General features: G+C 42.4%; 1 protein-coding gene across 5 annotated transcripts in view; it reads right to left on the reverse strand.

The window, feature by feature from the left end:
* The window catches only part of LOC135223574 (transmembrane protein 183-like), a 152,816-nt gene that overhangs the window by 94,245 nt on the left and 33,571 nt on the right, over positions 1 to 25,000 (reverse strand). For 3 of the 5 annotated variants that reach the window (XM_064262096.1, XM_064262095.1, XM_064262097.1), the window contains one exon: positions 19,927 to 20,100. In XM_064262096.1, coding sequence (XP_064118166.1) covers positions 20,071 to 20,100 — 30 coding nt within the window. In that variant the 3' untranslated portion in view covers positions 19,927 to 20,070. Of the gene's footprint in view, positions 1 to 19,901; positions 20,101 to 25,000 lie in introns of those variants that run through there. The other 2 variants (XM_064262094.1, XM_064262093.1) reach the window with 1 other exon arrangement.

Raw genomic sequence — 25,000 nt, forward strand, 5'->3', positions numbered from 1 at the left:
TGTAAAGGATGGAGGAAGTATAGACAAGTCTGAGAGCGTAGAAAAAGAGTGCCATCAGCTTTATCAAAGTGACAGTGTGGAGGATTAGGAGTAGGTGAAAAAAAGGTAGGGAAATGGTCACTAGTTATGAAGTAGTAGTTCTACACTGACCAATGAAAGTGTAGTTGGAGCGCAGGAGAGCATAGTAATAGTTTCTAGACACAAAAAAAAAAGGCGTGTTTTTGCTTCAAAGTGTCGGGTGTTCTGTGTTTAAAATAGAAAGGTCATTAGCTATTAAAAACTGCTTGAGGGTGCACACCTGGGACTTAGTAACCAAGTAGTCTCATAATGTATGTTGGCAGTTGAAGTCATCTATTACAAGTAAGGGAGCTGATAATTGGGTGGTAACTGGGAAAGGAGGTCTTGAAAGGCAGTGAAGTCAATCGGGTTGGATTACTATTGTAATCCTACATTGCATGAAAAATGATATTTTTATGATAAAATAAAGTTTTAATTTCACTTACCAATAATTATATAGCTAAGTTTCCCTCACCAGCAGTTACAATCCCGAAATTTGAGGGTCGCGCTAACTATCTATTTGCCTTGGGTAGGTAACAGTGCCGCCCATTTTTGGGCAAGAGAGAGGAACACCATGGCAAAGGCCTCAGTTTGTTTATGCATATCAACAGGAATCCATGCTAGGGGACGGAGGGTGAGCTCCAATTATATAATTACTGGGTAAGTATAATTAAAACTTTATTTTATCATGAAAATTAATTTTTAATTATAAAACTTTCCCCCAGTTAATTTATATAGCTGATTCCCACATTGCAGGAAGGAGGGAAGCTTGGATAATTCTACCTCAGATTCATAAAAAAATACACTGCCCGAGAACAGAAAAGTTTTACCAACATTAATTAAAATGTTTGTTGATTCCTTACCTGATAAGAGAGTTGTAGTAGGAAAATACTGCCTCTGTTTGCCACTGATCTTATCATGTAACTGCATGGCGGTAAAGCCATGTAGCACCTATTACATAGAGGGATCTTTGTAGCAAAGGACAATTCTGATGGTTACAAAGGATCAAAAGTAATTGCCCCTCCCCAGGGCTCAGTACCAACACATCACCAGAAGAGATTGTTACCTATAACCAAAAGAATAAAATATCCACCACCAGCCTATCAAAGGACTGAAGGGTACCTCCAGGCACTTCATATCTTCAGGCTTCCCATAACACCTCACACCTTGTGTCTAGGAGAAAAATATTTTAGGAAGGATTGCTTCCTACACTTCCTTTCCCAACACCACACCCGCTGCAAGAAACGGACCCAGGGAACTGCAGTCTTCATACTCTGTTTCAATGTCATGGAGATAATGCGATACAAACACAGAATTGCATTTCCAAAATGTAGAAATAATAATAGAAGTAAGAGATAAATTTCTCTTAAAGCCAGAGATGTGGCTACTGCCCTAACTTCATGCCTGCAGCCGGGAGAACGTCTCCTTAACTTGAAGAATGTGCTTCTCGGTTGACGTCTTTTAAGAAGAATACTAGAGCATTCTTAGATAACGGTCTAATGGGGTTTTTTACGGAACACCAAAGACTGCCAAAGTCTCCATGAATATCTTTAATTCTGTGAAGGTAGTACTTTAAGAACCTACTGGGCACAGAGTCTTTTCCTCATCATCATTACCAGGACTTCTGTCAAAACTAGGGATCGAAAAAGAGTGAAGCCAGGTGTTAAAGGGAGACTTGTTCTTGGCTAGAAACCCCAGGGAATATGAACAAATAGCATTCCCTTTCAAAAAGCTTATTTTCTTATCAAGTGCATGAATCTCTCTAATCCTTTTAGCAGTCGCTAAGGACAATAGGAAGAAGTTTTTCTGGTTAAGTCCCTTGGACTGAGTTCATGCATAGGTTCGAAATGAGGCCCAGACAACCACTTTAACGCTATAACCAGATTCCAAGGCACCATGGGAGAATCTTTACGATAAGAAGTATCAAATGATCTAATGAGATCAGAGATGTCTGTGTTGGAGGACAAGTACAAGCCTCTGTAGTGGAACACTGATGCTAACATGGGCCCTCTATAGCCCTTGATGGTAGAAGAAGGCAGGTTTCTTACTGACCTCAAATGAAGCAAGAAATTGGCTATTTGCATCACAGTGGTCTAGAAGAAAAAATGTTGGAATTCTTACACCACTCTCTGAAGATTCTCCACTTATTTTGATACACGTTGCTAAAAGATCTTCTACCCATGGAAATAGCCTCTGAAACTCCCTTAGAAAACCCTTTCTTTCTAAGGAGTTTCTGGACAGTTTGAATCTTGTCAGGGACAGAGAAGACAGGTTTTTGTGGAATCTGTGGAAATGTGGTTGTCCGAGTAGCTGCCTCTTTTGAGGAAGCAGCCTCAGGAAGTCCACCAATAGATCTACGAGGTCTGGGAACCATTCCTTCGATGGCCAGGAGGGGGCCACCAAGATCAGAGACACCTTACTGTGTACAAGGACTTGTTCAGCAATTGCCTTATCAGGCTGAACGGAGGGAAAGCATGCAGTTCCTTGTCCGAACAGTCCAGAAAAAAAAGCATCTACCACCCAAGCCTGTGAGTCTGGAACTGGCAAACAAACCAGAGGAAGACGATGGTCCCGAGACATAGCGAACAAGTCTATTGTCGGTTTTTCCCCCAGTTTCCAGAGGTCCAGCAGACAAAAGGATCCAATGTCCATTCCGTCAGCAGGACTTGTCTCTGACGACTTGACTTATCCTCTAAAATGTTTAGCTTCCCCTGGACGAACCTGGTGACTAGACACGTATTGTTTTGTTCTGCCCAAATGAGGTCTTTAGCAGCTTCTTAAAGAGAGAAAGACTGCGTCCCTCCTTGCTTCTTGAAATATGAGAGAGCAATCATGTTGTCTGCATAGACGGCTATCTTCTTGTTTTCTACTTCTGATGTGAAGGACTAAGGCCCAGGTGTATTGCCTTTAGCTCCTTCACATTGATATACAAAGACCTTTGCTCTAGGGACCATACTCCCAAGATTTCGCTTTGCCCTAAAACCGCTCCCCATCCTAGGATCGACACATCTGAAAAGAAGTTCAGGTTGGTGTTCAGTTGAAAGAGAGACTTGCCTTCCGACAGTCTCTTCTGTGAATTCCACCAAAGAAGGTCCTCTTTTATTTCCTGTGTTATAGGAATAACATGCAAGTCTGGAAGCTCCTTCCTGTTCCAGCTTTCTTTTAGATAGAACTACAGGGGTCTTAGATGTAGCCTGCCGAGTGACACAAACTGCTCCATCGATGAAAGGAACCCCAACAGACTCATCCAATTGTTAGCCGAGCACTCGTTTAAGGTCAGAAATTCTTGTATCTTTCTTCTGTAGGAATCTACTCTTTTTTCTGGATCGAAAAAACCCGAAAACTCTGAGTCACTATGATCATTCCCAAATATAGAATCTGCTGAGTGGGAGTCAACTGAGATTTCTGGGAGTTTAAGAGGATTCCTAACTCCTGTACTAAAGAGAGAGTCATCTTGAGGTCCCCTGCACACTGACTCTCTGACTGTGCTCTTAGGAGCCAGTTGTCTAAATACAAGGATATTTGTATCCCCTGAAGGTGGAGCCACTTCGCAATGGGAGCCATTACCTGGTAAGTACTTGAGGCGTGCCGTTGTCAGTCCGAAGCAAAAGGCACGAAATTGAACAATCTTTCTTCGAATACAAACCTAAGATGCTTCCTTGACTTGGGGTGTATGGGAACATGGAAGTAAGCGTCCTGAAGATCTATGGCTGTCATCCAATCTCCCGGGCGAATGGATGACAGGACTGTTTGGTTTGTTTCCATCTTGAACTTTGTCTTTACAATGAAGACATTCAGGGCACTGACATCCAGGATGCGCCTCCAGCCCCCCGATGACTTGGGGACTACAAAGAGATGACTGTAGAACGCCGGAGAGTAACGATCTTGAACGAGTTCTACTGCTCCCTTTCTTATAAGTGAAGTTATTTTGTCCTCTAGAGCTGAAAACCTCTCTGATCCTCAAAATAAGCCATTACGATGACTGGCGTGCTGACTAGGGGAGGCTTCCTGAGGAAGGGGATAACATATCCTTCCTTCAGAACCTTGACAATCCAAGGTTCTGCCCCTTTACTCTGCCAAACTTCCCAAAACATTAGAAGTTTGGCTCCTACACTTGTACGGAGAATGGCATCCTCACTTGCTAGAGGAGCCCCTCGAAGATGTTTTCTTGATGGATTTAGACAAGAACCTAGTACTACTTCCTCTTGATCTTGCGAGGGATCTCTGTCTGGCCCAAAAGGACTGGCCTCCTTAGGCGAGTGGTTGTCTTGCAACCATCACTGGAGGATCTCTCGGTCTTTTGGAAGACTGGGCGTGGAGATCCTGAGTACATTTCTTCTCCAGATCCAAAGTAGCTCCTAAAACTGTGGATTCAGAAAACAAGTGTCTCTTATCTAAGGGGGAGAATAATAGAGCTGATTTCTGTGAGGAAGTAATGCCCTTCGACATGTAGGAACACCAAAGCAACCTCTTCATGAGCATTCCCATCATGTAGAGAGAGCAAGTCGTGGGAACCATCCCTAATCCCCTTATCGATACACAAGAGAACTCCCGTCCAATCCGGCAAGAGGTTCTCCGAAAGTGAAGGGCAAGACCTAATCTTGCAGGCCAGAGTGCCAACAGACCAATCAAGAAAGTTGAAAATGTCAGACATCTTGCAAATGCCTTTGAAAATATAAGCCAACTCTGACAGAAAACAAAATCTTTACCAAAGAATAAGCCAAGCGTCTGGCTGTGTCTACAAGACCAGAAAAATCTCCCTGTGCAGAGGCAAAAACACCCAAGAAAGGAGCCTCTTTCGTAGCATACGACAAATATCTCCACCTGGAGATTTGGGAAGGCAGAAAACAAAGAGGTCTCAGACGCCTTGTTCCCTCTTTTCAGCAAGCCAAGCATTTATATCTTTAAAAACCTTCTTAGCTGAGGAAGACAAAACCATCTTTGGCATCTTTGAGCATTTTGAGGAAGGCATACTATCCATAACCAAAGTTGATTCAGGAGACGATGGAGAGGTCGACTTGAAAAAGGACCAGTATGTGGCGAGCAAGAACTTCAATAAAGCCACATACGCTGAAGAGGGAGCCTCTTGATCCTCTGTAGCTTCATCTTCAGATTGAAAAAAATAAAGAAAAATCCACATCTGCAGGAGCCTGAGGTGTGGCTGCATCAACGTGTGTGTGTGTCAAAACAGCCTCTACAGGAGTTTCTGGCGCTGCAGCGTCTCTATACGTCTGAGGAGACGATGTAGAGGGAGCTTCGCCCACTATTGGCGCCAGTTGAGCTGTTGTGGGTGCTTGCTGGACCATCATGGGCGCTAACTGAGTTGTCGGAGCTTGAACTGAAGAAAGAGGCTTACTCAGTAAAAGCAGAATACTGCCAAGCTTCGCCTGAATGCAATCTACTGACTCAACAGCAGAAGCAGCAGCGGCAGGAGCCGAGGGAGTAGAAGGGAGCTCCTGCACAACGCAAGCATGCGCTAATTGGTGAGCGACAGAAGGGAGCTCGGGTGTCAATGGGTGGCGCTCGACTACGTCCGATAGGTGCTCCTGCATGGCAGATAAAGGAGCTTGATGAGGAGCTGAAGAGCGATGATGAGCCTTGGGCGCCAGAGGAGCATCAATTTCCGAGAGGCAGTCAGAAGAAAAACGTTCCGGGCTGTCCCAATGACTACAAGATGGGCGTGTTTCTCTACTGTAGCTGCATCCAAAGCACCTCTCTTCAATGGTCGAGACTTGCTCCCCCAAAGCCACTGGCGTCGTGGAGAGAAGTCATCCAAACTCGACAATTTATGCACATCCAAAGAGAGACCTTTCCAACGACTCTGTTTCAACCTGGGAAGCGACAATAGGTTGAACTGCAGGGGCGCCTTCTCGTAGGCAAACCCTACTGACCTCCCTTGGGCTACCAGTTGACTCCTCCCCATGCATTGGGAGTGTGACAGTGACCTTTGCCTAAGGGGGAGGGCATGGTGGGACAAACAGCCACTGACAACGCTATATATCACTTTTTGCCTTGTCCATAAGGACCTTCACAGACACACCAAATTGCTGCAAAGTCTGTACTAACAGAGCAAAACACATATCAATCTTTTCCTCTAGACAGGAGATGGAGTTGGGATCAGAAGTGCGGGAGCCTGCAAACGGAGAAGGTGGCGTAGCAAGAGAAGTGGGAGCGGGAGCTAAAGATATAACAGGAATACTACGATGTGAATTCAATTCAGAATTTCTCTTCCTCTCTCTCTATAATTTCTTTAAATGAGATTCCAAACTCCTCCACTTCCTTTCGTCCCAATCAAGACATTCATTACATGTAGTATCAAATGAACATATTTGCCCTATACAATTAGTACATAAAGTGTGATTATCATACGATTCCTTGGTTACTAGGCTAGTCTTGCAACCTCTAGCGCAATACCTAAAGCTAGCAGAACCTGTGTGCGACATTGTTGAAAACACTAAGACCTGACGGTTACCACAGAAAAACAAAAAGCAAAAAAAAAACCCTAGTTATCACAGAACCTAAAGCTATTTAAATGATTTGCCAAGACGGCTAATACAAGAATAGAGTAATTCACCGATTGCGATTAAAAAAAGGAGTCCAAAAAATTTTCAGGAATAACTGCAACCGACCACCATAGCCATCGCCTGGCAGAAACAAACTGAACTCTTTGCCATGTTGTTCCTCTCTCTTGTCCCAAAAGTGAGTGGGGCACTGTTACCTAACCAAGGCAAATAAACAGTTAGCTATATAATTACGTACTAGGGAAGTTGTATAATTAAAACTCGTGTACAGGCAGTCACCAGTTATCGGTGGGGGTTCCTTTCTGACAGCTTGATGACATGTGTAAATGGCAGATAACCGAAAATCTAAGGTTTTTGGCGCTTATGGCACCAATAACTGGATTTTGGCACTGATAACAAATTAATGGCACCTCTGTAAGGTATGTATTGGCAAGGATAACTGGAAATTGGTGCATTATGGCGCTGAAAATCGCCAATTTTCGTTGCTCGTCGATTTTCAGCTCATAACCGGGTTCGCCGATAACCAGGGACTGCCTGTAATAGTACAAAGAAATGTAGCGTGTATGGATAAACATGGTATTTTGTGATGAATTAAAATAGAAGAGACAGAAATGGATAGAACAGAAAAGTGGAAATGGTTATTGGGAATAGGTTTTGGTAGTTGGGTAAGTAAAGTTTCCTGAAGACATATTACTTTAGGTTCATGTTGCGAGAGGAGATATCTGAGATCGTATCCGTGGGAACGGAAACCTTGAATGTTCAACTGGAACACGGACATTAAAAAGAGCTGTGTGAAAATATAGTCAGTGTGATTGAGGTATGGTTGATAAATAGAGACGGGCTGTCTTCAGTTTGAAGTAGGGTCGGGTAAGTGTCTGGGATAACGGGTAAGTTATCTGTTTTGTAGAACGCAAGAGTAAGTCTAAAAGTAAGAAAGGATCAGAAGAGAGAGACTCGTTAGTATAACGTTGAGGGTACAGCAAGGTCGAGGATACTTTTCCTCTGTTCAGAGGTCTGGGAAGGTGAGACGGTTGGGGATTCTATCGAGGTTGGCAGGGGAATGGGGGAAAGACAGTGGAAGGGTTATGGACCTCCACAATGATATGATGGACAGCAGCGTATTTAGTGCGAGAGGAGGTGTGGGATGAGATTGGGTTTGGGATCATAATAAGAGGATTGGTTTATGCAATCCACAATGTCCTTCATGGTTTCCGGAGGGACTTGTCGTAAGAGTTTATTTGGGTGGAGGGCAAACAGGTAGTGACTGGGAAAACTTAAAGGGTGAGAATTTGGTTATTAGACTTTGGGTAGTTGCTCCCAAATTGGCATTTATTTCTTTATGTGGGGGTTTGCTAAGGGGAGGAAGCTTGGGAGTGAAGAATGGAAATGTGGGGATGTAGAAGTAGGGGGTTTGATAGAGATACATGAGATAAAAGGAGGGGACGAAGTGGTGGATGATGGTACTCAAGAGGAATGCAGTGGCTTAGGCAAGGAGTATTAGAGGTGGTGGTGGATTGGGAAAATAAAGCATAGGAGATGGGGGGAGGGGTTGGTTGTTGCATATTAGCAGTGATTTTGTTTGTTTGCTTTGCTGTTGTCACAATCTGGACCATGGTAACAGTGGTGAAGCTAAGGGGTTGAGATTCCTGCCTAGCTTCTTTAAGGGTCAGTCTATGCTTGTAGCGAAGAGCCACCACTTCTGATTCAAATTTGTAGACCAGGCAACCCCAGTAAGAAACATGCTTGCTAGCACAATTAGCACAAATGTGCTTGTGAGTGGCAACTGGCTTGATCATTTCCAGTTGAGCTGCACACAGGGGAGTGTGCTTGTGATCTACAAAATTTGGCTGGGTGGCCAAAGCATCAGCACTATTGACATTGATGTGGGACAGGGATTGTTTTGTTTGTTTATTTTGTTTTGCTTGTATGGTGTTTTTACGTTGCATGGAACCAGTGGTTATTCAGCAACAGGACCAGTGGCTTTATGTTACTTCTGAACCATGTCGAAAGTGAACTTCTATCACCAGAAATACACATCTCTCACACCTCAATGGAATGCCAGAGAATCACACTCTCAGCCACTGAGGTAGCACACCAACACCATGCCGATCACGCCACTGAGGTGCTAGTGGGGTGGAGGGATACGCTATTTTTATATTATGTTGAGAAGTCACTCTAGCTGACTTTGTCAACGGGGCACTGCTCCGAAGGTATCACCTCTGTCCAGTATAACTGTTAAGGTGTGATGTGGAGCAGTAGGGAAGCATTACTTACCTCGCAAATCTTTGATACTGGACATGCTTGAGCCTGAGCCTTAGTGTTCAACATAACAATGTCCAACAAAACACGAGTGATCATGTCTTGTCAGGGATTTGACCATACCTACCTATCTCTGCAGGCACTTCTGAAAGTGGAGTGTGTTGTTCATGTAAGGAGCAGTTGGAGGGATAATGAAGTACTTGTCCCACTTCTGGGGTCCAAAGAGAGTTGACATAAGGGCAAGGTGAGTACCAGAGGACATTTTTAAGGTAGTTAGGAGAGGATTGCATTGGAGCCTTAAGGCAGTTTTTTTTGAAGGAAGAGATACTGTAGTGTTCTGTTGTTTTATGGTGGCACACTGTGCTTCATATGGTTAGAAAGGGAGAGCGGGGCATTATTTGCCGAGATAACTGGTGACATGGCAGCTGGGATAGGTTTCTGGGAGTAGCCTGGCTCATGGTCACAGAACTAGGCAAATTGGAAAATCCCAAAGAATTAAAGCACTGACCATGATAGGGGTCAGTCCTCAACCCCTTTGAGTCAAACTGCATAATCCATACCAAATGGAATTTCCACTATCAGGTAGGGCCTGAAGTGTGCTGGAAGTGTATCGTCCACTCCTTGAGAGCCCACATGAAAGAGTAGGCAAAAGAAAATAGGAGGGATGCTGGCCCTAGGCATCCAGACGGCCGTCATGACCAACCACGAAGTGGGCCTCTACCTCTAAGCAGAACATCCAAACCTAGGGATGAGGGGGACAGAGGAAGAAGCATTGGTAGAATAGGTAAAAGAGGAGTGATAAACCGATATTAGAAACAAAACCATGCCAAAATGGCCCAGTTAAGAATCAGCCCTAAGGACGGAGGATGGCCAGATGGATGCGAAAAGGCACCCCTACACACATCATGTCAATGGTCCTTAGCCCAAAGCCCTTCCACAGCACAAGGTTAATTAGTACGGAGGAGGAGGTTAATCACCAATGATTCTTTGTCAATTCTATCGTCAATCATATAGAAATAAAGCACAGAGATATTCTCATTACCCAACTTATAGTTACCACATTAGTCAGGTCACTTTCTTTGTACCTTGACTGTGATTCCAATTCACAGTCGCGGTTTTGTACCGCAATCCATATCCTGTAAAACCCTCTGGTAGTTATAGAGGCGTCATTTTAGTTTCAGCTAAAATCCTCTTTGCAGCAATTCTATCAAACAAAGTTTGTTCATGAAAGATGTGTACCTGTCAGATATATATATAGCGTATTTCGGAAGTCCGACAGAATGTTTTAAAAAACTTCCGACACCGCAGTGGGCGGGCCAGGTGGTTAGTACCCATTCCCGCCGCTGGGAGGCGGTATCAGGAAACATTACATTTCTATTCATCATTTTCTTGTCGCCCGAGGCTGAAAACACCTGTTTCAGTACTCCGTCTTAGGATTTTGGAAACTTCATTGACGGCTAAGTATCCTAATTGTCTTATGATTTATTTAATTGGAAATTTGTGTCAGGCATACGCTAATCTAAACGAGGTGAATTTGATTCATTTGCCAAAGATATCTGAACTAGTAGGCTAGTTCAGGAGGGGTTGTCTGCAAAGATAGGGTGTGGCTACCGAAAGCTTCGGTAGATCCGCACTTGGTATGCACGAGGCGGTTTGGGTCTTGCTCTTTGTTGAGATTGTCATGAAGGAGTGTGAGACTTTGCTAATTCCGTAGAAGACGTATGATTCGTATGTACGCAATTAATCAGGAAACATGTCTAATTCCGTAAGGAAAACGTATGATTCGTAATGTACGCAACATTAATCAGTAAACAAAGTCAGGGTAGTGAACCTGCTAAACCTTCTGTGACTTTATTTTGCCCTAACCCTATAGTAGCCTACGGGGTTATGAATATGTAGCGAGAGGTGATCGCTCTCCTTCATTTGTTGTGAAGAAGTGCTACTGCTGTTATTGTTAATCCTAACCCTGTAATGTGCCTTCGCGCCCTTCAAAAAAGTGTCTGTAGAGGTATTGCCCGTTTCTTCTATACTCTTTCGATTCGAACTTAGAAACGAAAGTGCTTCTGCTTTAGAGAGCATAGTGAAGGTGGCTAAGTGCAGTGACAGTGCCCCTTGTGTAGTGGAGGGTGCGTCAGACGGCCTATAACGGGCCCTAGGTCTAGACCTTGCGGACTCCCAGGACCACAGGGAGAGGGCATGTCGAAAGCGGAAGGGGGTTTTACGAGGACCCCCACCGATCTGGCGTGCCTTCGACAGTTTTGATGAAAATCCCAGACTGCCAAAGTTCGTGCACGTGCACGAAACCTCGGAAGGATTGCTTATCGTCCTCCGAGGCGTCCTCCCGACGCAAGGTGGAGCTCTCGGAAGACTCGCGCCCTCTAAAGAAGCTTTAGAGAAGAGGACGATTCACGTCCTCTCTCTCGTCAGGAGGGAACGGTCAGAACCGCCCCATAACGCCTCTAGGCCGACCATGTCGGACTCCCAGGACCAGGGAGAGGGCATGTCGAAAGGCAGAAGGATGGTACGGGGAACCCACTCGATCTGGAGTCCCATTCGGTAGGACCTCCTGACGTTTGTCCAGGCTGCGGAAGAACGTGCACCGTGCACGAATCTCGAGGACTCGCGCCCTCTAAAAGAAGCTTTATAGAAGAGGACGGCTTCACGCCCCTCACTCTTCCGTTATGCGTTTCAGTGAGAAGTAAGAAGGCGAACGTAGCCCTGACACGTGTAGTCGTTCCACCGAGAAATATGAAAAGAAGGCAGTTCTCCGCTTGTTTTGACGGCCACGTCAGGAGCGTGGCGCTTTTATCGCACGCTTCTTTTGTCGCCTCGCTTGAACGGGACGCTCGGAGGACGCCAGGCGAGCGCCAGTGGACGCCGAGCGCGCGCCAGGACGCCGAGGTCCTCGCAAAGACGCAGAGGCGCGCCAGCGCACACCAGGTTGCTCCTGCTGAAGGTTCTGGTGAAATCTTCAACTCAGCTCTGTTTAAGATTGAGCTCAAGAATGTAGAAGCTAAAGGAAAAGACAAACTTCTGTCTTAGAACCCAAGCAAGACCTAGGGTTCGTGAATCAGAGGTCTCTGTAATATTATATGCTTTTCGCAAAGGTGGGAGGAGTACGGAAAGCTAAGTTGAAGATCCGTTTTTCTATACCGCAGTCAGACTTTGCGATAAGGCAGTTACGGGTTATGAAAGGGCTCGACGTCCGGCGACGTCAGTAGGATTCTTGCCCCAAAGGCATTCTCAAAAGGACGCTCTCAGGAAAGCGCAAGACAGGATTCCTTGCCACACTGACAATAAATTTAAGCTTTAAGCAGGCATTCGTTGTGATACGGGAGAGGAAGATGTTGGAGAGTTTTCTTCCATTTCCAGGATTAATTTTGCAAGCTGTTAGCCCATCTGAAAAGGGTTTTTCAGATGAGAGATTTTGTTAGTTCTAGTCGGGACTACGCTGCCGAATTGAACATCGTGGTTCTACCTGCGTAAGCCTGTCTCTTAACAGGAGTCGCCCCTTCTCGTTTGAGACGGGAATCGGGAAAAATAAAATGATAGACTAAGGATACGTTGTCAATTCAGTGACTTTCCCCATTGGACAATTTTACTATGTTTGTCAAGTAAAGTGGGTATCCCCTTCATTGACAAAATATCTCTTTGTCCCGTAAAATGGGTAGTCTCATTGACAAAACATCCTCTTTAACTTGATAGCGTAAGCGAATAAGCTCTATTGACAAGAATTCGGAGAGCTCTCAATTCGTCATTCGCAGACCCGTACAAGAAATAGACTGTAGACACGCAATGAACGTTATGGTCCAATAACTAAGAAGCTTGAGCGTCTGCCGATTCTATAAGTTTTGTCATGAAATTGCCGTCAGATATGTATGTAGCTTGTATTTCCGAATTCAGCTATATATATGTCTGCCAGGTAAGTAGAAAAACTTATTGGATATAATAAAAATATTTTGCCTTGCGTTATTTTAACTAACTGGGTTGGTTCACGTCATACCGCTTGCTGTGTACGCTTCTGGAGGCAACCGAGGAGGTCTATTGTCTATTTATTTAAGGACATTTAATCGTTACTCCCTGCAGCCTTTCAGGAGTTTCCGATTTATCTTTTACCGTTGTATGGTAGTGTTCTGACGACACAAAACGCATCTATTATTAGCGTTTTCGTCGCTTAAATATACCAGCTTGAGAGTCTCGTTTGCTCAAAAAATAACGGACCTATTTCTTCGTGAAAGGAGTAGTGCAACCCAGATCATAAAGTTAAGAGACGACGTTCGTAAGCTTGCGGCTGATGCTGTGTCGAATGTCAAGTCCAACCGAGCCAGTAACAGATAGTGCGCTGTCATCCGCTGTAGGTTAAGTCTCTCTCTCCTGCGGGATGGACGACTAACCGTATCTCTGGCTGGCGGTTACGTTCTCTCCTGCGGGATGACCTGAGCTAACTGTACTCATGTCCTACAATCACGGAATTTAGCCAGATTGAGGGGATTTCTTACGTGAATGAATAAACGTGGCATCGTTTTGCCTTACTATGTCAACAGAGTCTATTTAATCCTTTCGGTGTCGTTACCGCACAGTATAGAAAATACGAGTCTACCGAAATTGCAACTTTTAATGCTCTCCTCTTAGGCAAAGCCGCAGCCTACTAGGAAGGAAGCATACCGGGGAGGGAATGGAGAGCTTGCTGGGGTGACCATTGCCTTCTGAAGAAGTTTGTTTCCCAGAATAGACTTCAATTCAGACCACAGTTTTTCCTAAACCCCCCTGGAAACTGAAAGATTATCAAGATCAGGAATTATCTGAACATCTCTCAGGCGTCAGATAAAAGAAGTGAGGGACATCGGAAAGCGTCAGATGTCCGGCATCTAATCGAAAAGAAGTAAAATGCAATTCCGGTCGTCCCCCAACAGTCCTCGAAACGAGTTTTTGGAACCAGTGGTCCACATCAACTCTGATATCCACAGCCTTCATATCTTAAGAAGTATCTCATCTCTCTGTCCTCTCGGTCTGTCGAGTTACAGAGAAAAGAGCCTATTATAACAACAGGCGTAGAAGTAACGATCACTATAGAGGTTCGTTACAGGATTGCCAAAAGTCCGTAGAAATTTCTCGATCGACGGCAGCAAACTTTGTCTTCCGAGTGGAATCTTTTCTTTAGAAGTAAGTGAGAGTTGTGGGGACTAGGGACGCCCTTTCATTCTCTCTTCGATAGGTTGAGGAAGAAGAGGCTTCTTCTTATCTGCTCCCTTTTGCGATCGGGACTGTACCATTAAACGCATCATGATATTAAACGGATGGATGTTAGTCTCTTTTCCTTTTTCAACGCTTAGAAATGTAATGAGGATTTATGACGTTCCACAGGAGCGACAATGACGCTGATCGCCCCCGTTGGCCTTAAGGATCCGGATTCACAGAGGGTCACATCCTTCTAGTCACTTTTCCAAGGACCTTTTCCGAGAGAGTCGTTCTACTCTAACCGAAAGGTACTCTAAACCTTCCGCTCTGAGTCTGGACAACGTTCAGACTATCGAGGGTATGTTGACAGAATAAGATTTACCGTCTCCAGTCCGTCTGAAGAAGGGATAAGCTGGCAGTCACAATATTAAAGAATACGCAAATATGTGTTGCCCGGCTTTGGGCTCAGAGATTGGGGGGAGTGGGGGGTGGGTAGGGGTCTGTCAAACAACAAAAGCCCTTCACGATCTTTGAGTTCTGTGGAATCTGAAACTCGCTCACCATTTAATTTTTGTCTCACCTGTTTTCGGATTCAGGAAACTCGTGCGGATCAGGCGACATATAGTAGCCCGAGTTTCTTGTTGACGAAGACGGTTGGTTATACACCCGATGATCGTGTAACATGAGAACAGGTTGGACTGTAAGGCATTATTCCTTCGGACTGAACGCCTTTTTGCTCCTTGCTCCTTATATCTGGCACCGAAGCTCGATCAGGAGTGATTCGCTGACGACGTTGGGTTCGTTGATACACCCCCCAAGTTTGCCTAGATTGATCGCCCAGGGCAGTAAGACACTCATCATTCAGCGAAGAATAGTGCCTATGGGCTTCAGGTACAGCCTTGCTGTTCCTTGATTCGATGATGGTTCCAATGGTCGGTCACCTGACTTTATTCACAAGGACGGACTGACTGAGAATGTCCAGATCGAAGCTTTCAATATGGAACTTAGACGTAGATCTGAAATGTTCGTGATGTCAAGCATTACGAACCCTCTCCTACCTGTTAACTTTTGCATTGTAATCAGGAAGGCCTTCTTCTAACCACCCTAGATACGACAAAGAGGGTAGGTGAGATTTTAAGCATCGTCACAAGTTTTGGCTTTAGAGAACACAAGGCGTTGCTCTCTAAGACTTAGTGGGCCTAAGAATGGAAACCGTTTTGTCCTTGGGCCAGGGAGCTTGAAGGCAAGGATGGCACCAAGTTAGGGGCAGGAGGCCAGAAGAGAGTCCTGTACCTGTGCAGGTCTCTCAAGTTTATCGGACATAAAAACTCAAGAAAGTCGAAGTCATCGGGGCAATCTGCAGGTTCCCGAAAAAGACCAGACTGCCCATATCGAAGAAACACCCGGCTTTAGTGTTAGGAGTTCTTTCAAAAACTGCTTCCTCATGGTTGCACAAAGATTGGAAATCTTTATGAATGCCAAAAAGTACAAAAAAGGGGGGGGTTGGTTTTGGGGGGGGGGGGGGGGGGGGGAAAGGGGGGGCCGGAGGGGGGGGGGGGGCCCATTTACGGGGAAAAAAAAAAAGAATTCAACAGAGTATGCACTCAGCAACATCCTGAGTACCATGTTTTAGCGAAGCAAACTCTGTGTTCACTCACACTCCTGCGAGAGTGAAGATGTGCATATGAGATCTGCTGCTCGCTAGGGCCATACGTGTCTGCAGACACAATCTTGGGGCAAGAAAGTACCACTCATCATATCCTGTAGAAAAAAATGGTTAGGAAGAGATCTTAATTTAGTGTTGAGTCGCGACAACGCGACTTTCTTCACCTTAAGCTTAGTTAACACACCTTAACTTGGGGCCTGTTTTAGCGCTGGTCAGGTGGTGAGATATATATATTTATTTTACTTCTTAAGCCCTCATGGTATGGTCAATATGGTATAGTCACATTGTGGTCACGCCCCGTTGACAGATCATCTGGAGTGCACCAGCTTTATAGGTCTCTACCTCGCTGGCAAACTCTGTAAAGAGAAGAGACTTGGGTGACAGAATCACGAAGTCGGCTATGCTAAAACAGGTGGAACCAAGATGTAAAATTCATCTCAGCATTTGTTCCCAAAATCCTTCTATTTGTCCATCCCACCCCAACGGGGGGATAAGCCTATCTAATATGTGAAGGTAAGTTTCAGAACAAAATGATATTTTATGATACAATACAGTTTGTTCATACTACCGGCAGAATATATAATCAAGTACCCACCACCTCCCTCAGGGACAGTGGAAATAAAAATTATGAATAGGAAAATGGGAATGGTTCCTGATACCCGCCTCCAGCGGCGGGGAATGGGTACTAACCACCCTGGCCGACCCACTGCGTGTGTCGGAAGGTTTTTAAAATCTGTCGGACTTAGAAAAATACAGCTATATATATATTCTGCAAGGTAAGTATGAAACAAACTTTAGTATCATAACAATATCATTTCGTTTTTACAGTTCTCTTTCAAAAACTGATTCAGTCATGAACATACCCTGTCTTCATCAATACTCCATTGCTATACCATAACCTCACAAAAATCTTTGCTTAATGGATGCCTTTCTTTCTTGCTAATCATATAACACATTGCTCTCTTTGTCAGGTATATCCCTGTTATCTTTCATCCATGATACTTCATTAATAATTCATATACCTAAAAATTGTAATAAATTAGCATTCAGTATTTAGCCGTTCATAAATTTGCTAATACCTAAAATATGTATGTACACTAAGAAATATCGTAAGAAAATATATAAAAAAAAAATCAGAGTAAATAAAATTCAAAAATCTATGACATAACAACTTTTAGATATAACAGCCCTCATCTTGTGAAATGTACTAAAGAATCACTGGCATATCCTGAACATTTTGCGCACAATGAACTTTCCGTCTTTTTGAAGCTTGGCAAAAATGAAGAAATATTTTTAAACTTCTAAGTACTGCTTGCTGCTGAAATACCAAAAAAAAAAAAATGTAGTCTGATAGATAATAGGACTGCTTTACAAACATATAATTGTTATGATGAAAATAAATTTTAGGACTTTTGCAGAAAAATTTTGCAATGTGATACTAAAATTACATTCTAAGCAAATATATGGACCGTTATCAGGTGTAGATATCTTGGATGTTCAAACATGGTATAACAAAAGGGTTCATGTTTCTTGTCAGGCTTGCCAATATCAAAAATGCCAGACATCAGGAGCACATAAAAGTTGAGGAGGCTATTATGCCACAAATGCCTAGGTGGGAGGTGATATGCTATGAGTCAGAAAACACAGCCATAGAGTTTTTAAGTTGTAAAAAAGTATGTATGTTATCAATCGAAGTGTGAAGCGGGAACTGAAATATGTCCCTTAGAAGCTAATAAACGCAAGGAGTATAGTCTCTAGATAAAGCCCAGAATGAGAGATAGTTTCAGGATAAAATGGATGATGATTATAAACTCCCTCACTCAAAGATAAATAGGCCACCATGGTCAAAATGAATAAAAAGTCCAGCCATTTACTGGTAACATCTTCAGTAAAAAAATGACAAAATTAGACTAGCATCACCAGCCATCTGCAGTGAAATAACAGAAAAAGGATAAAAAATATATTATTTCAGTAGATGAAACTTTCACATGGAATAAGCACCACAGGGCAACGATGAAATTCAAACTTCCAAAGAATGTTAGTTCAAACCTCCCACTGTGATCCACACACAATACAGAGGCAGTGATTTTTCACTGCCCTGAGGGAGACGCGAAACCCGTAACATCGGAGTAGCATGCCATGATAATAACCACTAATACAGTGAATCAAAGCAAAAAGTGTGCTCCGAATTTGTGGTCTTCCACTTTTACCTATCGATTTTCCCATCCACTACATTATGTTTAGGTCTCAAAAACACCTCCCTTAGCCAAAAGGAGACTGTACTTTTTGACATCCTTCTTTTGTTTGTGGACAGGAACAGTCTGCTTCAGCCTAGAAGTGTTATATCTAGCAGGTAAGGTTTGACAGCCCTTACTGGAAAAAAGTAAAAGGTCCTCTTCATTACTAATGACTGATAATAAGGAAAGAAATGGCAAAAGGTGCCATGAAGCAGTCCTAGCTATATGCTGTTTGCGTCTTTCCCATGAGATCTGAATCAAAGGACAATCCCACTGACAACCAACCTCTAACAAGTGACTTTCTAAATTGGAGCATGCTTCTTACTGATCCATCTCCAGGATGCAATGTTAGAAGTGTAGGCACTGTACATAACACCCTACATCATTATAAAGCATATAGTATATGTACTTATCAGGAAGATGAACTTGCCAAATGGGAAATTATCACCAAACACATCAAACCATCTAACTGCAGTAAAATTAGAAATCTTACAACTTTCATTTAGAATAAATGAAATCTAGCCTCCTGATAAAAAACCAACCTAGACACACTCATGCAAGATCCCATGAGGAAGACAAACATGCTTTACTAGTACCAATGCCATGTTAGAGGATGCCCAGACACTTACAGTGGGATGACTTTGATGTCATCAGACAGCACCATGATGAACAACATAATATTGGATAGATCCATCAAGACCTAATAACAACACACAAGACAGTATCCTAGAAGCACACCTAGTAAAGACAATTCCTCCCTCTACATTATGGCAGAGCCATTCCTTCTACTCACAAATATCAGGAAAACCTCTTCATGATCATGTGAAACACTGCTTAGGACACCTGGATAAAGATGCACTGTGTTACTCAATGCAACGTCATCAAGCAGGTCACATGATAGGCAGAGGGACATCGTACTATCATATATAGTTATCTGGGTTATGTGGAGCAAGGCGCAAGACTAACAATGACAGGCTTATTAAGTACATTTCTCAGTTACTAAGTATGTTCCTTAGTCTACCCTAGGGTATATTTTGCTGGCAACATACTTACTTTCAAACACTAAGTAAATAATGAAATTATTAGTATATCATAAAAGAGCAGTTAAAAAGTCACATAATAAAAAATAAGAAAGAATAGAACAGTCCTAACAAAGAATGCACAATATATTTATACTAAATTACTTTGTACACATTAATCACAAGAGGATATAACTGACTAACTTGTCAGGAATTGTAAGGAAGTATAAAATAAACACAACAGATTTACTGAGATGCATAAGAGAAATAGTGATCTAAAAGAATGCTTCAGACAAAGTTTTTACAAAGAACCTGGTTTGACTCTTCATTCAAGCATTTTACATACCCAATTTGTCAGCCACTGGCACACACAGCCTATTAACAAAAGAAGTACACTGAAGAGGAGTCTGTTACTGTATTGCAAAACTGGTGATTGTTTACCACAATCAATGAATTGACTTCCAAGTATTCAGAAACAAAAATACAGATTCCCTGCATACATTTCACTGTACATATTTTGTCATAGTATTCTGCAAATTTAAAAATAACTCAAAACTGCAGTTAATAGACATAGATTCAACATTAGAGGATAGTTTAGAAATTTGCAAGTACGTAGTATTCTGTATGTCCCATTTCTTCCAAACTATGAAGCAAGGAATTACTGTAGATAATGTTGAATCTTCTCCATCTTGACATGAGAGTTTGAGTCCTTGAAATATAATTCAAGTCATATTGAAGTAAAGAAATAAGACAAGCCAACAGTCCCTGTTGATCCAATTTGATAATGATTTGAAGAAGCAAAATTGGAAGATAAAACAATAATACTTCACAAAATCGTAATCTTCAATGAATGGAATATGTATATAGTGATTTGTAAGGGTCAAGATAGCATGACCCTTCCAAACTTTGGAGTTCTGGTTCAATATGATATTTGGGTTATATACAAAATATGAAACACACTTACAGAACACCATTGTGAAATACACAAAGCTCCAATTAGCTTTGCTGGATGCCCTGAAAGTGGCTCCTCCTTTATTATACGTGTGGAAAATGGAGAGTATGTGTAGAATAATGAACGAATGACTGCAGGTTTAAGGCCTCTTACATTGTCCATATTATGGTAGGCAAGACATTCAGGGAGATTTGCAGTCCACTTGTAATTTCTGGAAGTGATAAAAGGGGATGACATTATATACTGGTATAGAGAGATTTAGATTATAGAAAGGAAAAAACGTACATAAACAAAATCTTTTTAAGATTACTTACCAACACTTAATATTTCTATATATATCAATATTTTATCATAAAAAAACCCACAATTCAAAACAGGTTTAATATTCCCAAAATGCAACCCTCTTTATGACTTATGTTATTCTTTATTCAGAATTTAGTCCTTAAATGAGTTAATAAATAGAGTCACAGTCTCTGATAAGTGCCCCTCACCGGAGGATGCCACTAACTCAAGCTGTCACAATTGATATTTGCTGCCTTACTGAGCAGCTGCACCTGCAAGAAACTAATCAGTTGTGCTAGAAGGGAACTCCCATTAATTTACAGTTTAGACATATACAAAGTGATTACTCAGCTGTGAGGGACACAAGGGATGATAAGTAATTTGACCTAACTGTAAAGAAAACTAACTCATGAACATGGATAATAATGTATTCAGTCCTTGGACTCTGACCTTAGTAATGGGATAGCTCTCCTTTCAGTACATAAAGCATTTGGCCTTCTTCTCCTCAGTATTGTAAAATTTAGTTGTTTATCAAGCTTTCTCTGTTTATCTATGTTTATCATAAAAATGGAGGAAGCTAAGAAAGAACACATAAAAGGATACCCTGGGAACTCCAATAATTAGAAGATCTGGTATTATAAGTAGAATTAGAGGAGAGTTGCTGAAATATTTAAGAGACCAAAGAGTAGAATAGAGAGGAGAGGACTGAAAATCAAACCTTATGGTGCTGGAAATGAAGCAGAAGGAAATTGTATTGTTGGTGAAATTGGCATGTGGATACTGTAGGAAAGATGAAGACCAATACCAGATGGGAATTCAGCCCACAAATGCTTCAGATAGAATATGGTGGAGAGAGCTCATAAATCCAACACCACAAAGAGAAGAGTTTATCTAAAATACACAACTAATTATTTTGAAATAGCAAATACAAGAACATGTCCACTTGCAAGTATGCAAGGGTCTGCTTTTACAATTGTAACAGTATTTCTTAAAGGAAAAAAGTTGTCAGTGTTCATGTTCAGTTAATTTCCAGTCCATGAAGTGACAGTTTTCATTCTTCTATGCCATTCCCATCTGAATATAAAACTTGTTTAATTTAAAAAGAGTTTGATATTACATACCAATTAATTATACCCCTCTGAATCACCATTTAGGAAGGAGGTCATAGATGCCAGAAGTTAAATCTCAGGAAAAAACAAAAGGGCTCTAATCCAGAGAGTAGTAAGGTCCTGTTTGGATGCAGTAAAATAGGCATAAGAAATGACTTGTCATAGTCAATAAGAAAGACTGACAACTTGTGTGAAGGAACAGATGAGAAAGAGCTGGAACCTGTATGCAGGAGAAAATACTTATGAGCCCTCAAGGGACATAAATTGTCATCTTGAACAAAAGACAGCAAGGTAGGAATACCAACGGGACCAAAAAAGAGAACCATCCTTGCCAGAAGAAGACTTAAGTTGTGGCTGTGGCTCTAGAAAGGGGCAAATGACAAACCAACCAAGGACCAATGGCTAGAGTTTGAAACTTCCTCTAAAAGGGCATGGAGCTCACTAACACACTTGGAGGAATCCATGTTAGACAGCACAGCAGCAAGTCAGTCTCAACTTGGAGGTGTAAGGAAAACTAAAAGAATTATTTTCTAAAGCAACAGAAAAAGTAAAACTGCTCCTATCCTTTCTTAAGTCAGAGATATAGTGAAACAAGATTGGAAGACAAGGCAGAATGGCCAAGAGGTGCTGATAAGCAAAACAGTCAATGTGACTGCAATAGTGGCTCTGAAAGGAAGAACAGAAGAAAACATCATACTATATATGTTGAGTTTATAAATAACAGTATTAAAGAATGAGGGAATTCCTGGACACTTTAAGTAGGATATCACAATGGTAATCAGGTCTTCAATTGATTCACGCAGCCTCTATGTCGCTTTGAGCATATGATTCATCCACCCTTATGGCAATTTAGCTGCACACAAATATAGGAAGGCATAATTAAAATAGAAACACATCATTACTGAAATGACAAATTTTCAAATGACACTTTGTATTTTCAATAGCCACAAACCTGAGCGTCTAACAATAGATATTCTAGCGCCTAGCTGGATCAGTTAAATCGCCGATGAAAAAACAAGAATTGTGCGAATATCAGGTAAAAAGTGGCAAGACCACGCACCACGCACAGCGTTCAGGCTTTCTCTCAAGCGCCTGGGCAGAGAGTTGTTGGTCTGACTCTCTCGGCCTTTACCCGGGTCATCGCCGTTTTCGCGTGTGTGTGTGTTTTATTATGAGTTTTTACTGCTCCTTCTCAGCTTCGACGACGTGTGGCCCATGTACTCAAGGTTTCCGGTTTCGTTTTATAGCTGTTCAGGGACAGATCCTCACAGAAACTTGTAGTAGGTGTCATTCTAATGTTTGTACAATAACAAATCCAGGCACGGAATGCCGTGCATAGCTAGAGAGAAGCGGAAGCTATTTTACTAGTAAGAAGGAGCATAGTAGAGCTTCTACTCTTTCTTCGTGGGAGGGATTTCTTCCAATTTGTAGAACATCAAGCCACACTAAAATTATGATACAGTAACACTATGAATGAGCCATTTACTTTATTCAGTGATAAAACTAAACCGATTAAATCTGAAGAAGCTTCTTGAAAAAACACACATGATATATAACATGATAAAAGCTAATCTGTAACCGCGAACCAAAAGTTAAACACCAAATTATTGGAACGAGTACAAAAAATTTTCTCTTGATGTCAAAAGTTGAAAGTTCCTAGTGCAAGGAAATTAAAATATGATCTGTTATGATACAATAAAGTTGGTTCATACTTACTGGCAGACTATATAGATAGCTGTATCTCCGAAGGTCCGGACAGAATTTCCAAACTCCCGGCACAGCAGTGGTCGGCCAGGTGGTAGTACCCATTCCGCCGCTGGGAGGCGGGCGTAAGGAACCATTCCCATTTTCTGTCGATTTTTCAGTGCCACTGTCTCCTGAGGGGAGGGGGGGGCACTTGATTATATATATCTGAACAGGAAGTATCGAACAAACTTTATTGTCTCATAACAAGATCATTTTGTTCATGAATTACCTGCCAGATATATATATAGCGAATCCCACCTTTGGAGAAGGGGGAGACAGATTCGATTTGGGAAAACAATGCCATATATATACTGATATTGTGGTTCCTTAACTGTTAGCATAAAGCTGACTTCGTGAGACCGTCCACCAAAGTCTGCCTTCTGCTTACAGAGACTCCAGCTAGGTATGAACCTGTGAAGCTGTTGAGTTCTAGAGGAATCTGTCAACGGGGCGTGACCACAATGAACTAGACCTATATATAGACCTCCAATTTCGGTACTACATTCCTAGAGGTGCCAGCAAGGTACGTGACCGTGTAGTCTGGTGCGCTCTAATGAACTGTACGGGGAGCGTGTACCACAATGTGAAGATCATATAGGTGTTGTTTAGACATCGAATGCTGTTAATGCTTCACTGGAGGTGCAGCAAGGACGGACCTATGTAGTGGTGCGCTCCAGAGATTGTCAATGGGGAGTGACCACACTGTGACAAAAAAACATTTACACTACTATGAAGGCAAGCAATAAACATTAACAACCTGACCTAGCATATCTGGTTTTAAAAACTCGTAAAACCAATGGCTAATGGAGGAAGTCCGCCGACCCAAGACCACAAAAAAATAAAACACTACATAAACATTATAAAAATAAAAAATAAAAAGAAATAAATTAAAAAAGTCCAAACTAAATATATTTCTAAAAGATAGGAGAGTGCTACTCTCTGTCCCCAAATATTAGTCGCCCCCTGCGACATAGGGCCCAAAAGAGTAGCAGTTCTCGTATGTAATCCTCACCTCCCGAAGGTAGTGAGAGGCAAACACGAATACTTACGCCAAAATGTGGCATTCAAGATTTCATTGAGTGCCACCTGTTTCTTTTGGAAGGCTACGACGTAGAATAGCCCCAGTCCATGGCATTCACCTTCAACACTTTCATATCCACTGTCTGACAGATGAAGCACTCCTTGATGGTGCCCCTAAAGAAAAAAGCCAAAGCAATTCTTGACACTGGTAACCTTGCTTCCTGACAAAAAACACCACCAAGTGATAAGAAGGACCTATTATAAAACCTTGGTTCCTATCTTTTCAGACAGAGGTTGACTCCTAGATTGCCTTAGGAGTCGCTCGTATCAAGAGCATCAGCGAGTGATGTGACCATGGGTAAGAGTTCTTGGGGTTTGCCGAGGGGTCTTATCCACTTACTCGGCAAAGCCTAACTGGCATTTGTCAATGGGTGCTAATCCACTCATATGACCATATACCTATGCCTATTGGCATAATTAAGGAGCACAACACCGATCCCGATCACCTGATCCTAACACGAGGGTTTGCGCTTAATTTTAAAAAGAGTTAAACTAAAAATTAACTCACTAGTTAAGGATCAGTGTCGGCTCCCTATCCCAGCAACGTATCCGCAGACACGAACAACCAAGAGAAAAGGATCTCTTGTAGGTTGAATTGACATCCTTCGTGTAACGAGGTCAACACAGAATTGCATCTCCCGCCCTAAGTGACAGCTCATATGTCCTTTATGACATATTGTTATGGAACCAAGAAGAATTCATAAAAAAAGCTCGCACTTCATGCATAGGTTCGAATGGACTGGACATGAGGAACTTCAGAACTACATCCAAGTTCCAAGACGGCAAACTTGGGTGTTGAACCTTCATCGTTTCGAAAGATCTCAAGAGATCGTGAAGGTCTCTGTTTGTCCGCCAAGTCCAGGCCTCTGTGCCTAAAGACAACTAAAAGCACAC

The sequence above is a fragment of the Macrobrachium nipponense genome, chromosome 10 (assembly GCF_015104395.2).
Source record: "Macrobrachium nipponense isolate FS-2020 chromosome 10, ASM1510439v2, whole genome shotgun sequence".
NCBI classification, from domain to species: Eukaryota; Metazoa; Arthropoda; class Malacostraca; order Decapoda; family Palaemonidae; genus Macrobrachium; species Macrobrachium nipponense.